A 12,677-nucleotide genomic window follows, 5' to 3' on the forward strand; every position below is an offset into this window, starting at 1 on the left:
GTGCGAGCAGGGCTGGCACTAGCAGCAGGTCCAAGCGCCAGGTGGGACTGTGGCACAGGAGCAAAGGATTTTCATAACCATCAGAGGCTTGCCCCAATGACCAGTGACCAGCACCCCATTTTGGTCTGGCGCGCCCACTCACCTGTTCCATCATCCCACCGCACCCGATGCTCGCCTTGTTCCACACTCTGTCAGCTGCTGCTGATGTTCCATGTGTGCCTGTAGTGGTCATTGCACATCGTAGCGACACTGGTTGTTCAATTGTTCGGTTATTCAGTCTATTTGCATATTAGCCTTTTTTATATATAGACTATTATTATCAAGTAATTGGTTGAAGTGATTGCCTTCATTGAGGACTCAGGGTAATGGGTGTTTTTTATTTAGACATCCATAGTCCTCTTTGTCATTACTGAGCATCCACTTTCATTAAAAACTAGAGGCCCAGTGCCTGAAATTCATGCACGCAGGGGGAGAGGGGATCCTTCAGCCTGGCCTACACCCTCTTGCAATCCAGGAGCCCTCAGGGGATGTCCAACTGATGGCTTAGGCCAGCTTCCCAAGAGGCTCCCACCACTGCCACTGTGCTCGCCAGCTCTGACCTGGCTTCTGTCTGAGCAGTGCTTCCCCTGTGGGATCAGGCTGAAACCGGCTCTCCAATATCTCTCGAGGGGTCCCAGATTGCCAGAGGGTGCAGGCCAGACCGAGGGACCCCACTGGTGCATGATTGGGCCGGGAAGAGACACAGGAGTTGGCCAGCTGGGGAGGATCCACAGGAGGGCTCCAGGGTATGTCTGGCTCATCTTGCTCAGTCCCAATTGGCAGAACCCCAGCAGCAAGCTAACCTACCAGTTGGAGCATCTGCCCCCTGGTGGTCAGTGCACATCGTAGCAACTAGTAGACTGGTTGACTGTCTGCCCCCTGGTGGTTAGTGCATATCATAGCAAGTGGTTGAGTGACCTTAGTGTTCATTAGCATATTGACTGGTTGAATGGCCAACCAGTTGACTGGATATTTAGCATATTAGGCTTTTATTATATAGAATAGAAATAACCACAACCACTGTCCTAGCTTATTCAGCCTGCCACTCCCCCTGAATCTCTCAACCAGGGGCATTTTGCCCCCAGCAGACCTTTATCAATATCTAGAGACATTTTTGTTCGTCTTGACTTGAGGGGGGCTATTACTGCTTACATTTGATGGGTAGAGGCCAGGGACACTGCTAAATACCCTACAATGCACAAGGCAACCCCACAACAAGGGGTTAGCTGCTCACAAATGTCAACAGTGCTGCTGTTGAGAAGCCTGCCCTAGACAGAACACTCCCAGGATAATGTCTGTAAAGGGACTGAGGAAAGAGAGAGAGCAAGATTCATTCATTCAGTCCTAGCTGGCTTGTCTCAGTGAATAGAAAGTTGGCCTGTGTACTGAAGGGTCCTGGGTTTGACATGGAACAAGAATGAGATGCAAGGTGGAGCCTCTGAGGCTGCTACTCTCTCAGATGCTATTTACTAGGAAACAAAATATCTTCTCTTCCCACCATACACCACCGCCAGCGCCCTGGAACTGTGTCTTCATTATGTCCCTATCTGACCTTGTGGCCCACATTTGGAATCTTGAAACCCTAAGAAATTACCAGAATGGAGGCCCTCATTTTCATGTGAACAGTTCTATGCACTTCATCTCTGAAGTGTTGCCCACATCTCTCAAGTAGGGAGAAGATTCTGGAGAAAAGTTCTGAAATGCTGGTCAGTAAACTGGCTGAATACAGATTCCAGGGCCCTGGACGCATTGAATCAACATATTTAAGGATGGGGCCTAGGAATCTCCATTTTTCTTAAGGTCAATGTCCTAAGTCTAAACATCAACAGTCAGGACTTAGCTGGTGATGAAATACCCTCCCAACTGGACAAACAGGATGAAAGTTGTCAGAAGGAGCAAGGGCTCAAGCCCTAACACCAGGGCCATGGACTGGAGCAGGGATGGCTGGCTGGAGAAAGACAAGATTTCGGGCCTAGAAGTCCCCAAGATGGGACTTTAGACACAGTGAATTGCCTCAGCTTCTTGTGCCAACACGCATATTTGGGACTAGGTCCTAGAGCACATGTGTCAAACACAAGGCCCGTGGGCCAAATCCGTCCCGCCAGGCCTTGCAATGTGGCCCGCACCACGCTGTCATCACTGCACTCCGCTGCGTTTCCATCACAATGACAGTTTATGACTGATCAGTAAACCATTCGGCCCGCGATTTAGGCTGGATTTTAGATTTTGGCCCCTTCTCTGATTGAGTTCGACACCCTTAGCCTAGAGTCATGGCTTAAGTTGAATTATCAGACTGGGACACAGGTTATCCTGGGCCTCACTGCAAATGGAATTCTGAGACCCAGGTAGGGGTCTTCAAACTACGGCCCGCGGGCCACATGTGGCCCGCAGAGGAGTCTGATCCGGCCCGCCAGGTTTTTTGGGCAGTGAGCGCAGCCGAGGTGTTACAGTAGGAATTAGTAGTTCATATAGTCCGGCCCTCCAGCTCTCTGAGGGACCGTGATCTGGCCCCCACTTTAAAAAGTTTGAGGACGCCTCTAGAACTTTTAAAACCCTCATCTCCAAGGCCTATGTCTCAGGAAAGAATTGGGGAAGAAAGCTCAGAGGGGGAGAAATTCGTAGGCCTCTTGGATCTAGGAACCAACAAGAGTCAGGGGCAACCCTAGCAGACATGTATTTCCTTTTTTCTCACAACAGTGATCTCTCCTCAAGTCAATTTTTTCATGTGCCATCGTCCTGCTCGTTTTGCTCTTTTGCATGCTTGTCAGTTCCTTCCCAAAATATTGAGAATGTTTAATAAGTTGCTGAGTACAAGGCTCTGTCACTGTTTAGAGAACTTATTTGTTTATGAACATTTTTGGTCACATATTTCCTTTTCTGTCCACTATGAAAAGAATTGTTGATATTCAAATATTTCATTGGGATAAGCAGACTTACAGAATTCAAAAAATACATGATTACATTTCAAAAGGAATTCAAAATATGGAGAAATCTGTTAAGAGCTTGCATGATTCCACCCTGGCAAGTTTGGCTCAGAAGATAGGCCATCGGCCTGCAGACTGAAGAGTCCCAGTTTGATTCTGGTCAGGGGCACATGCCTGGGTTATGGACTCGATCCCCAGTAGGGAGTGTGGAGGAGGAAGCTAATCAACGATTCTCTCTCATCATTGATGTTTCTATCTCTCTTTCCCTCTCCTTCTCTCTCTCTGAAGTCAATAAAAATATATTTTAAAAAAATTAAAAAAGAAGATTGCATGATTCCATGGGCACACACTGACTGATAAGTCCAGCCAAGAAGGTTTCCATTCCCCAGGCGCCCCTTCCACTGGTCATTATGGTGTAAGCCTCCCATTCATCTTTATCTACCCAGCAGCTGGTACATTTCTTAACATCCAGAAGTATTTGTTGAATGTGTGGGGTCTGTGCTCTAGTTATGGTTCTGCCACTCTCTTTGGACTTGGACAAATGGGTTACTCTCTCTGGCACTTGGTTTCCTCATTTGTGAGTTAGAGGATCTGTAAGTTCCCTTTTAACAGGGAACTTACATCAGTATGTTCTGCAATTACCCCAACCTCTGTGCTCTGTGCTGAGCTTCTCTCATTTTATGGTAGGAACAAACAAACCAATTGCAAAAGAGTCTAGCTTGTGGCACTGAGTCAGCATTTTTCCCTTAAACCCCTTTGCAAATAATTTTGCAACAAAAGGCTCAGTTAGGCGTACACCCTTGGCAAGGTCCCAAAATATGACTGGAGAACCAGCACAGCGACTTGCCCATAAAACCTGAGCACTGCAAGAGGTCTCAAGGTCATCTGATGCTTAATTCTGCTGCATGTGTTCATAGTACACATATGGTGTAAGGACATCAGTGAGGTTCCCCCACTAACATTGGAGAAAATGAACCAGGATCTGTATATCTGTCTCCTCGTCATAGAAGGAGCCACTGATTGAACACAAGTTCAAGAGTTCTTGCCTCTCTTTTATGCTCAAAAGCCATGTTTAAGGGAATGACCATTTGGATGGATTTGTTTATTTGGATGAATTTGTTTATTGTGCTATTTATGTGAATACCTCTACTTAAGTTGCTCTGTGCATTTCGTTGCAAGCACAATGCGAGTTATAGTATGCTCCTGGGAGCCTGGCTCTCACATGGCATGCACCAAATAAATAAATAAATACTTTTAATATGGCAAAACCAAAGTAACAATGTCACCTTTTTTAATTTCTCAGGATAATTCTAGAGCTTGATTTCAGTCAAGGCACATGCCCAGGTCGAGGGCTCCATCCCCAGTAGGGGGCATGAAGAAGGCAGCTGAATAATTATTATCTCTCATCATTGATGTTTCTATCTCTCCCTCTCCCTTTCTCTCTGAAATAAATAAAAATATATTTTAAAAAGAAAGTATGATTCCTAGGTAGCAGAAATAACCTTAGGATTGACTGGGACTCACAAAAACATTATTAATTCTGTGATGTAAGAATTTTATCAGGTAAATTCCCTAATCTGATAAATGGAGAAATGACTCAGATTTTTTGTGGGGATAGAAACATGATAGTTGTGAAAGCTTTCAAATGTTAAAAAAGCAGAAATTAAAATTATAATTGATAATATAGTAAAAAGTGCTTACAATAAATCATGTCCCAGATTTCCTAAGTCCCTTCAAAATTTAGCCCATTTTAAAAGTATCGCTCTTTTCAACCTAAAATTACTCCCAGTAACTATTGCCACCATCTAAGGAAATTACATTTTAATTTTTTTTGAAATATCGATATCACAGAATTAAATACCTAAAATCTATATGATTTTATTAGCACCCCAATAAATTCAATAAAAAATTTTAAATTTTTTTGAGAAGCACTAATGAATGAAGGGTTTATGAATGGTCTTTGATATGACTATTTTCTAGCATCCCCAAATTCAGAAGGAGTCCCAGTATATCAAGTATCTCTGCTGTGATGATGAAAGAACTCTAAACCAGTGGGTCACGGGAATACGGATTGCAAAGGTGAGTGAGCATTTGGACTCCACCCTATCTTGAATTTGTTTGCCGATGCCTGCTTGGCCTGGGTCCAGTCTTTGTGTTCTTGTAAAATAGTTAATCCATTCTTAATGCCACCAATGTGATCTTATTTACTTGCCCATTGTATTTTTTAAATAGGTGACAGGGATAGTAACATAGACCTCTCCAATGATCAGAGTCAGAGGTTTACTTTCACATGAGACTTTTCAGATCTCTGTTTACTCATAGAGAGCATTGCAAGTGTAGTGTGAAATTACAAAGCATGAGGTATAATTAAATACACAAGGTATAGAATTATACAAAGACATATAATCAGAATTCCATAGCTAAAGCTCTCCTCTAATGTCTAGGTAAAAGTATTAATTGTCTCTGCTAATCTGGAAAATTAGTTAACACATGAAATAACACAATTAAAAATCTTGGGTGTAAATTTTTACTCCCCAAAAACTTTACCAATAGCCTACCGGTTGACCGGAATTACCAACATAAACAACCAATTAACGCTTTTTTTTTTTTCATCCTCACTGGAGGATATGCTTATTGATTTGAGAGAAAGATCAATCGGTTGCCTCCACTACACATCCCAACCAGGGATCGAAGCTGCAACCTGGGTATGTGCCCTGACGGGGAACCAAGCCTGCCACTTTTTGGTGTATGGGGCAAGGCTACAACCAACTGAGCCACCCAGCCATAGCAATACATATTTTATATGTTATATGTATTATATACTGTATTCTTATAATAAAGCTAGAGAAAACATAGTATTAAGAAAATTATAAGGAGGATGCCGAGGTCGGTTTGGCTCAGTGGTAGAGCCAAACCTAAAATTACTCCCAGTAATTAATTCAGGTCTGCGGACTGAAGGGTCCCAGGTTCGATTTCAGTCAAGGGCATGTACATCAGTTGCGGGCACATCCCCGGTAGGGAGTGTGCAAGAGGCAGCTGGTCGATGTTTCTCTCTCATCGACGTTTCTAGCTCTCTATCTCTCTCCCTTCCTCTCTGTAAGAAATCAATAAAATATATTTTAAAAGTATATATAAAAAAAAGAAAATTATAAGGAAGAAAAAATATATTTATGGCATTTATTGAAAAAAATATGTATATAAGTGAAACCACACATTTCAAACCTGTATTGTTCAAGGAGCAACTATTAAAAAAAAATTGGGGAAAAAGTAAAAAGAGAACTCATGAAGTATTTCCCCCCTCAATATATATATTGCAGATGAGTGCAGAATTTCAGATAAATGGATGACTTTTTGCTTCTTTTGTGTTTCCTCCCTAGTACGGAAAGACTCTCTATGACAACTATCAGCGGGCCGTGGCAAAGGCTGGGCTGGCCTCTCGGTGGACAAACCTGGGCACTGTCAATGCACCTGCACCAACTCCACCTTCTACAGGTACCACAAAGAGCAGAAATTCTGAGACCTCTTCAAGCTCAGCCCAGCCTCTACCCTCTCCAATCTGGGACCCCTCAAGGGATGTCCAGCTGCCTGTTTAGGCCTGATCCCACCGGGCCTAAATGGGCAGTCGGACATCCCTCTCACAATCCAGGACTGCTGGCTCCCAACTGCTTACCTGCCTGCCTTCCTGAATGCCCCTAACCACTTCTGCCTGCCAGCCTGATCACCTCCTAACCACTTCCATGTCAGCCTGATTGATGTCTAACTGCTCCTCTACCAACCTGTTTGCCCCCAACTTTCCTCCTCTGCTGGCCTGGTCACCCCTAACTGTCCTCCCTTTCAGGCCTGGTTCTTCCCAACTGCCCTCCCCTGCTGGCCATCTTGTGGCAGCCATCTTGTATCCACATGGGGGGCAGCCATATTTGACCATGTGGGGTGGCCATATTATGTGTTGGAGTGATGGTCAATTTGCATATTACCTATTTATTATATAGGATCACCAAAAAGTGTTTAAAAGTGGAACATACTATCTTCTGGTTAATCCAGACTTTGTAGCCTATATAAAGCATTCACTTTCCTAAATCATCTGCTGAACCTCACGAAGTCCTGACATAAAACCTCAGATTTTTCCTAAGGTTCCCAGTTAACCATATTATGCCCATGAATCCCTTTCTTTTGCATTAGAGATATAAATTTCTTTCTATTTTTAGATGAACTTTCAAGAATGTTGAAACGTCTTCCCTACTCATCTTGTCTCTCTTCCTCCCTCTCAGGACTTACAGCAGGCACCGCCCAGGCCAATGGTCAGATTCCCCAGGCTGTACACTCAGCAAGTGCTGTTCTCGAGGAAGCCCAGAGACACGTTGACACAACTAAGGTAGGCTCGAGAGTAACTGACACACTCTATCCAACTGGCCCCTGTAAACCTAAACCATCAGTGGTCTTCTAATAACTGGTGTTTTAAAAAGAGAATACAGAAGTTAGTTCCAACAACTAAAGTCCTATAACTTCATTTAGATAATTGCTTTATATATTTTTTATCTTAAAATTACATAGGCTAGAATGGAAAGTTAAAACCAACTGTCATTTCGGGCAATGAATGATTTTCATATTAATACTAAGGATTGACAACTCTTTTTAATTTAGCTACACTGGCTGAAGCAATTTTCTTTTCTTTTCTTTTTTTAAATATATTTTATTGATTTTCCACAGAGAGAAAAGGAGAGGGATAGAGAGCTAGAAACGTCGATGAGAGAGAAACATCGACCAGCTGCCAAGGTACATGCCCTTGACCGGAATCGAACCTGGGACCTTCCAGTCCACAGACCGACACTCTATCCACTGAGCCAAACCAGTTTCGGCTGAAGCAATTTTCTTGATTTAGTCAATGGTTTTAGACTCTCTGAAAGTGACTCCTAGGTTTTAAGCCTATAACTCCCCTCCACCTGGTTCCCACTACTTTTTTTTAAATGTTTTTGTCATTACGAACTTTTTTTTTTAATATATATTTTATCGATTTTTTAAACAGAGAGGAAGGGAGAGAGAGTTAGAAACATCGATGAGAGAGAATCATCGATGAGAGAGAATCATCGATCAGCTGCCTCCTGCACACCCCCTACTGGGGATGTGCCTGCAGCCAAGGTACATGCCCTTGACCGGAATCGAACCTGGGACCCTTCAGTCCGCAGACCGACGCTCTATCCATTGAGCCAAACCGGTTTCGGCTGAAGACAAATACTTTTAAAAGCAGAAAGCAATTAAAGGTTCCCAGAATTGAAATCACTTAAGGTCAATGTCAATTGCCCAACTTCCTGTTCAGAAATTTTTAAAATGCATCACCAGTTAATTAGCTTGTCGTCTTAAGTAAATAAATCAAAATAGAAACTCTATTGTAAGGCACTTTCTGAAGGGAAGAAAACTTCTAAATGGAATCTTTACTGGGAAAAGGTTATCAGGCAAAGAAAGAAAGAAATGAAAGCCTGATAAAATGTAAATTGCAACGATAATTATCACTAAAACAGAAGGATTCAGTTCAGCTGCCTGAAATCTCTGGGGAAATTACATTACACAAGTATAATTTACTATGATCTCTTCTACCATCGGCTGCTTCTGTTAGCCTGTGGCCAAGTTTGGTGCTCTGGTTTCTGCCATTAGCACATGCTTCATGACCTTCCTCTTTGGAACCACTCACATTTATCTCATTTGATTGCAACATAACCCTGAGACAACCCTAGATAATAATAGGGATTATAATTAGCCAGCTGGTTTTCACATAGTTAAGAAAAGGTAAATCCTTAAGACTTGAGACCAGGTGTGCACACGCCTGCTCCAGCACCCACCACGTCCCCTGAAGCTGTTAAGCCTATAATTAGCTCCTCCTAGAAGCCCACAGTCCTGGGAAAAGGCACCTTTGTTCTCAGCCTGCCAGCAGGGAAACAGTTCTTGCCAAGACGGACAGCCTTTAGGGGGGGTTTACACAAGGGTTACCGGTAGTCCACAGAGAACTGTCCTGGCTTTCTATTTCCCTTCCAAAATAGAACGTTTGAGATTTGGGGAAGGTTTGGGGACTCTCCTTAACCACCTCTCTGCCCCTGAAGGTATACAGTACACGGGCAAAATAACTGTACAGACACCTGCTCCTGGCCCCTGAGCTTCACAACCAGCCCAATCCAGACCAAGAAAAATGCTATGGATGCATATGCCTGCCCTCTGGGGCGTCAGTGGGAACTCCAGGAGAGCCCCTTTACTTCCTTTTTAATTCCTGAGGCTACCTCCCAGGTAACCAAGCTCTAGCCCACTTAAGCTCTTTTATAGATAACAGCGGTTCTGAGGAGATACATATATAGTCTAAATGCAACAGACAGCTCCCATACTGCTGCCGTGCAGTCTTGCATTTACCGGAGACAGGGTAGGTTAGTGCCCCGGGTGATGATGTTAAAGACCTTTCGGAGTCTTTCTCCTGTCCCAGAGGAAAGATGAACTCCTGAAACAACCTGTGGTCTCAGGCACGGGGGCGACTGGGGCTCCCAGGAGCAGACACTGCCTCGCAGGCCTGACGTTAGGCAGACCTCACACACGTCAATGGAAATGTCATCTCTGCCGGGGCTGCGTGTCCAGAATAATGCTCTTGTTGCTTTGTTGAAGGACAAGAAGCCAGCTCTCCGTCCACAGGACCCAGGAACCCCCAGGGCCCAACACCGTCCAAAGTCCGGCCTGCCCCCGCCGCCTCCCGTTCGGCGGTCCTCAGAGGCCAGCGGCAGCCCCGTGATCCCCGCCAAGGCCAAGGCCGCCGGCTTCCCGGCCCCTCCCGACGACCTGCCGCCGCCGCCGCCGCCGCCGCCGCCGCCGCCGCCGGAGGACCCGGAGCTCCCGCCGCCGCCCCCTGACTTGAACGACGCGCCCCCGGACTTCGTGCCTCCCCCTCCGCCGTCCTTTGTAGGGGATGCGGGGTCATTGCCGCCCCCGCCGCCGCCGCCGCCCGCCCTGGCGCCCGAGCCCCCGAGGCCGCCCCCCATTGCCACCAAAAGGCCTCCCGTTCCCCCGAAGAGGCAAGAGAACCCAGGACCGCCCGGCGGGGGGCCGGCAGGGGACCGGGAGCAGGATTTCATGTCAGACCTCATGAAAGCTTTGCAGAAGAAAAGAGGCAACCTGCCCTAAGGGGAGCACACAGATGTCTTGGTGTGATCAGTGTAACCCCTTCTAACCACAGATGTAGTTTTATTACTTTATTGTCATGACATCCTGATCGTTTTTAGATGAAATATTGAAGTATTCTGACTAGCAATGATGTAAAACGTTTCACTGTTCTTTAGTACATTCATAACCATTAACCTAAAAGAATTTAGAATACCTGCCTACATGTACATATCTTCCCTGTGACTTCCAAGTCAGTGGAATGTATCTCGCTTTCCAAGTTAACCAAAATGATGTTTTATGTTCATTTATTTTATGATGTTCAGAGCATCAAATTAATAAAAGTTTAAAAATTTTCCCCCAGAAGATGGTATTTCTAGAAATATCAATGTGTAAATCTTATGAAATATCCACACTTTTAATGATATATTTGATATTTTAAAAAGAGCTTTAAAAATCCACACCTTCTAAAGAAAGCAGGTCAAACTCAAAGGCTAGCATGAGCCAAATAAATAAGGTTTAAGTTTATGTGGGCCGCAAAAACAAAAGCTTCAGTTTTCATAAAACGTAGGTTTATTTCTAAAGGGACATGCTGAATACAAAGGACTGAAATAAATGAGTAATCGTTAACATAAAATAATAGAACATTTTAATAAAAATTAATGTTTTTCCTTGAACATTAACTTACCAGACACTGAATAACTGCACAAATTAATAAGCATAACACAAATAAACCTATTTTTCTTGTTCTCTGAAAACGAAATATTCTTGTTGCACACACCAAACAAGTCAGTACAAGACTAATGACATGGCAGTTGGCTGCTAAAATATTCACTGCTAGTATTAGAGGAGAGAAATGGTGCACCTTCATGTAAGGGAAGTGAATGCAGCAAGATTATAGTAATCAGTCATTAGCGAAGGTTGTAGCTCATTAAGAATTACGTATAACAGGATATTGTAAAAATTAAGTTGTGACATTTTTATTAAACGTTTCTTACATACCGTTATAGTGGCTGGGCCACAAGAATATTCGTTGTGGGCCTCATGCAGCCCATGGGCCGCAAGTTTGACATGCTTGGTCTAAAGTCTTGATGCATATTTTCCACCTTCACCTCCAAGACACTCAGAATTTTCAGAAAATGAAAGGGGAAAATCTAAAACAGAACCTCACCAGCCTGAAGTGAGTTAAGGATCATTCCTTGTCAAATCATTTGCAGCTGAAACTTGACAAAAGAGGTACTGGGACCCATCACTGTGGATGATGAAAACCCAGAGAATACAACTGGGTGCTGGGAGGAGGAAAAGGAGAGATGGTTGTCATGGGCTTCCAGGAAGACCCCCTCCCCCCACACACACACACACAAAAAGCAAGTTTCCCTCCCCTGCTTCTTCCTCTGGGGGCATAGAAAACTGACATGATTTGAATATTGTGAAGGTTCTGTTGTCACTTTGAAAGTATAATGCTTGACTTAGTCATTAAAAGGTTTATTACAAAAATAAAACTAGGAAGACGTCGCGTCTGCAGATGTGCTTAACCTAGATCCCCTGTCTCCTAAAGTCTCTCCACAGCATATCCTTTATTCACAGGGGAGAAGCAATAAAAAAACTGGATTTTGATCCATTCTGATAATTTCTGTCTTTTAATTGGTATGTTTACACCATTGCTGTTTAAATTGACTATTGACATCATTGGATTAACATATACCATATTTGGTACTATTTTCTACTAGTTGTCCTCGTTCTTTGTTCCTATATTTGCCTTCCACTCTTTTTCTGCCTTTTGTGTTTTAAGTGAGCATTTTATTTTATTTTATTTTATTTTATTTTATTTTATTTTAATTTAATTTACAGGGGTCCCCCTTATGCCCTAATCCTGGAACTGGTCACAGAGTTCCCCCTTCACTCAGGGAGAAATGCAATTCTGTAGGGCCAGTTTTGGGGCTCACAGACAATGTGCTCCACAACCTGACACCAAAGGCAAAGAGAGGTGCATTCTGGGAGGCTAAGCGGAGGTGATCAGGCTCCATAGTTGTTTTTCTATCTGAAATGCCCATCGCCTGACAACCACAGCACACTCCCGTGCTGTGTGTCTTTGCTCAGATCTCTTGGTTCAGCTACAGCTCATACTCCTTACTCCTGCTGGAGTACCCACCTAGTCCCTTTGCTACTCCTAGCTGAGAGAGTGTCAGCCACAACCAGATTCCTCCCCTCTCTGGCAAAGCCCTGCTTGCTTGAAGCTATCCATTGCCTACACTATCATGAAAGTGCACCAGGGAACACAGAGGGCTGATGGACCTTGGGTTTTAGCAAGAACTAAAAGCTATGCAGATTGTTCTGGCAAGACAATGGTGGCTCAAGGCAATCCCCTAACCTGATAATCTTTTACTGTTTACCAAACCTAACCTTTGATATGTGTGTTTGCTTTGCTAAAGGGAAAATGTGTATTCTAGTAAATAAAAAGCTATGGGGGAGGGGGAAAATAATAAAAAAATAAAAATAAAAAGCTATGGGTCTGGAGATTCAAGGAACCTCTCCGCTAGAGAGTAAGGTCTTTGCCTGGCTCCTTACTCCTAGAGAGTAAGGTCT

At 43.9% G+C, this 12,677-nt stretch overlaps 1 protein-coding gene across 2 annotated transcripts in view; it reads left to right on the forward strand.

Moving 5' to 3' along the window:
- Positions 1-10,634, forward strand: part of LOC118730640 (amyloid beta precursor protein binding family B member 1 interacting protein) — a 92,260-nt gene extending 81,626 nt beyond the window's left edge. For both annotated transcript variants that reach the window (XM_045587749.1, XM_036458697.2), the window contains exons 11-14: positions 4,944-5,042; positions 6,341-6,455; positions 7,232-7,335; positions 9,603-10,634. In XM_045587749.1, coding sequence (XP_045443705.1) covers positions 4,944-5,042; positions 6,341-6,455; positions 7,232-7,335; positions 9,603-10,115 — 831 coding nt within the window. In that variant the 3' untranslated portion in view covers positions 10,116-10,634. The remainder of the gene's footprint in view (positions 1-4,943; positions 5,043-6,340; positions 6,456-7,231; positions 7,336-9,602) is intronic.
- Positions 10,635-12,677: the final 2,043 nt, after the last annotated feature.

This window comes from Pipistrellus kuhlii, unplaced genomic scaffold (genome assembly GCF_014108245.1).
Source record: "Pipistrellus kuhlii isolate mPipKuh1 unplaced genomic scaffold, mPipKuh1.p scaffold_m20_p_1, whole genome shotgun sequence".
NCBI classification, from domain to species: domain Eukaryota; kingdom Metazoa; phylum Chordata; class Mammalia; order Chiroptera; family Vespertilionidae; genus Pipistrellus; species Pipistrellus kuhlii.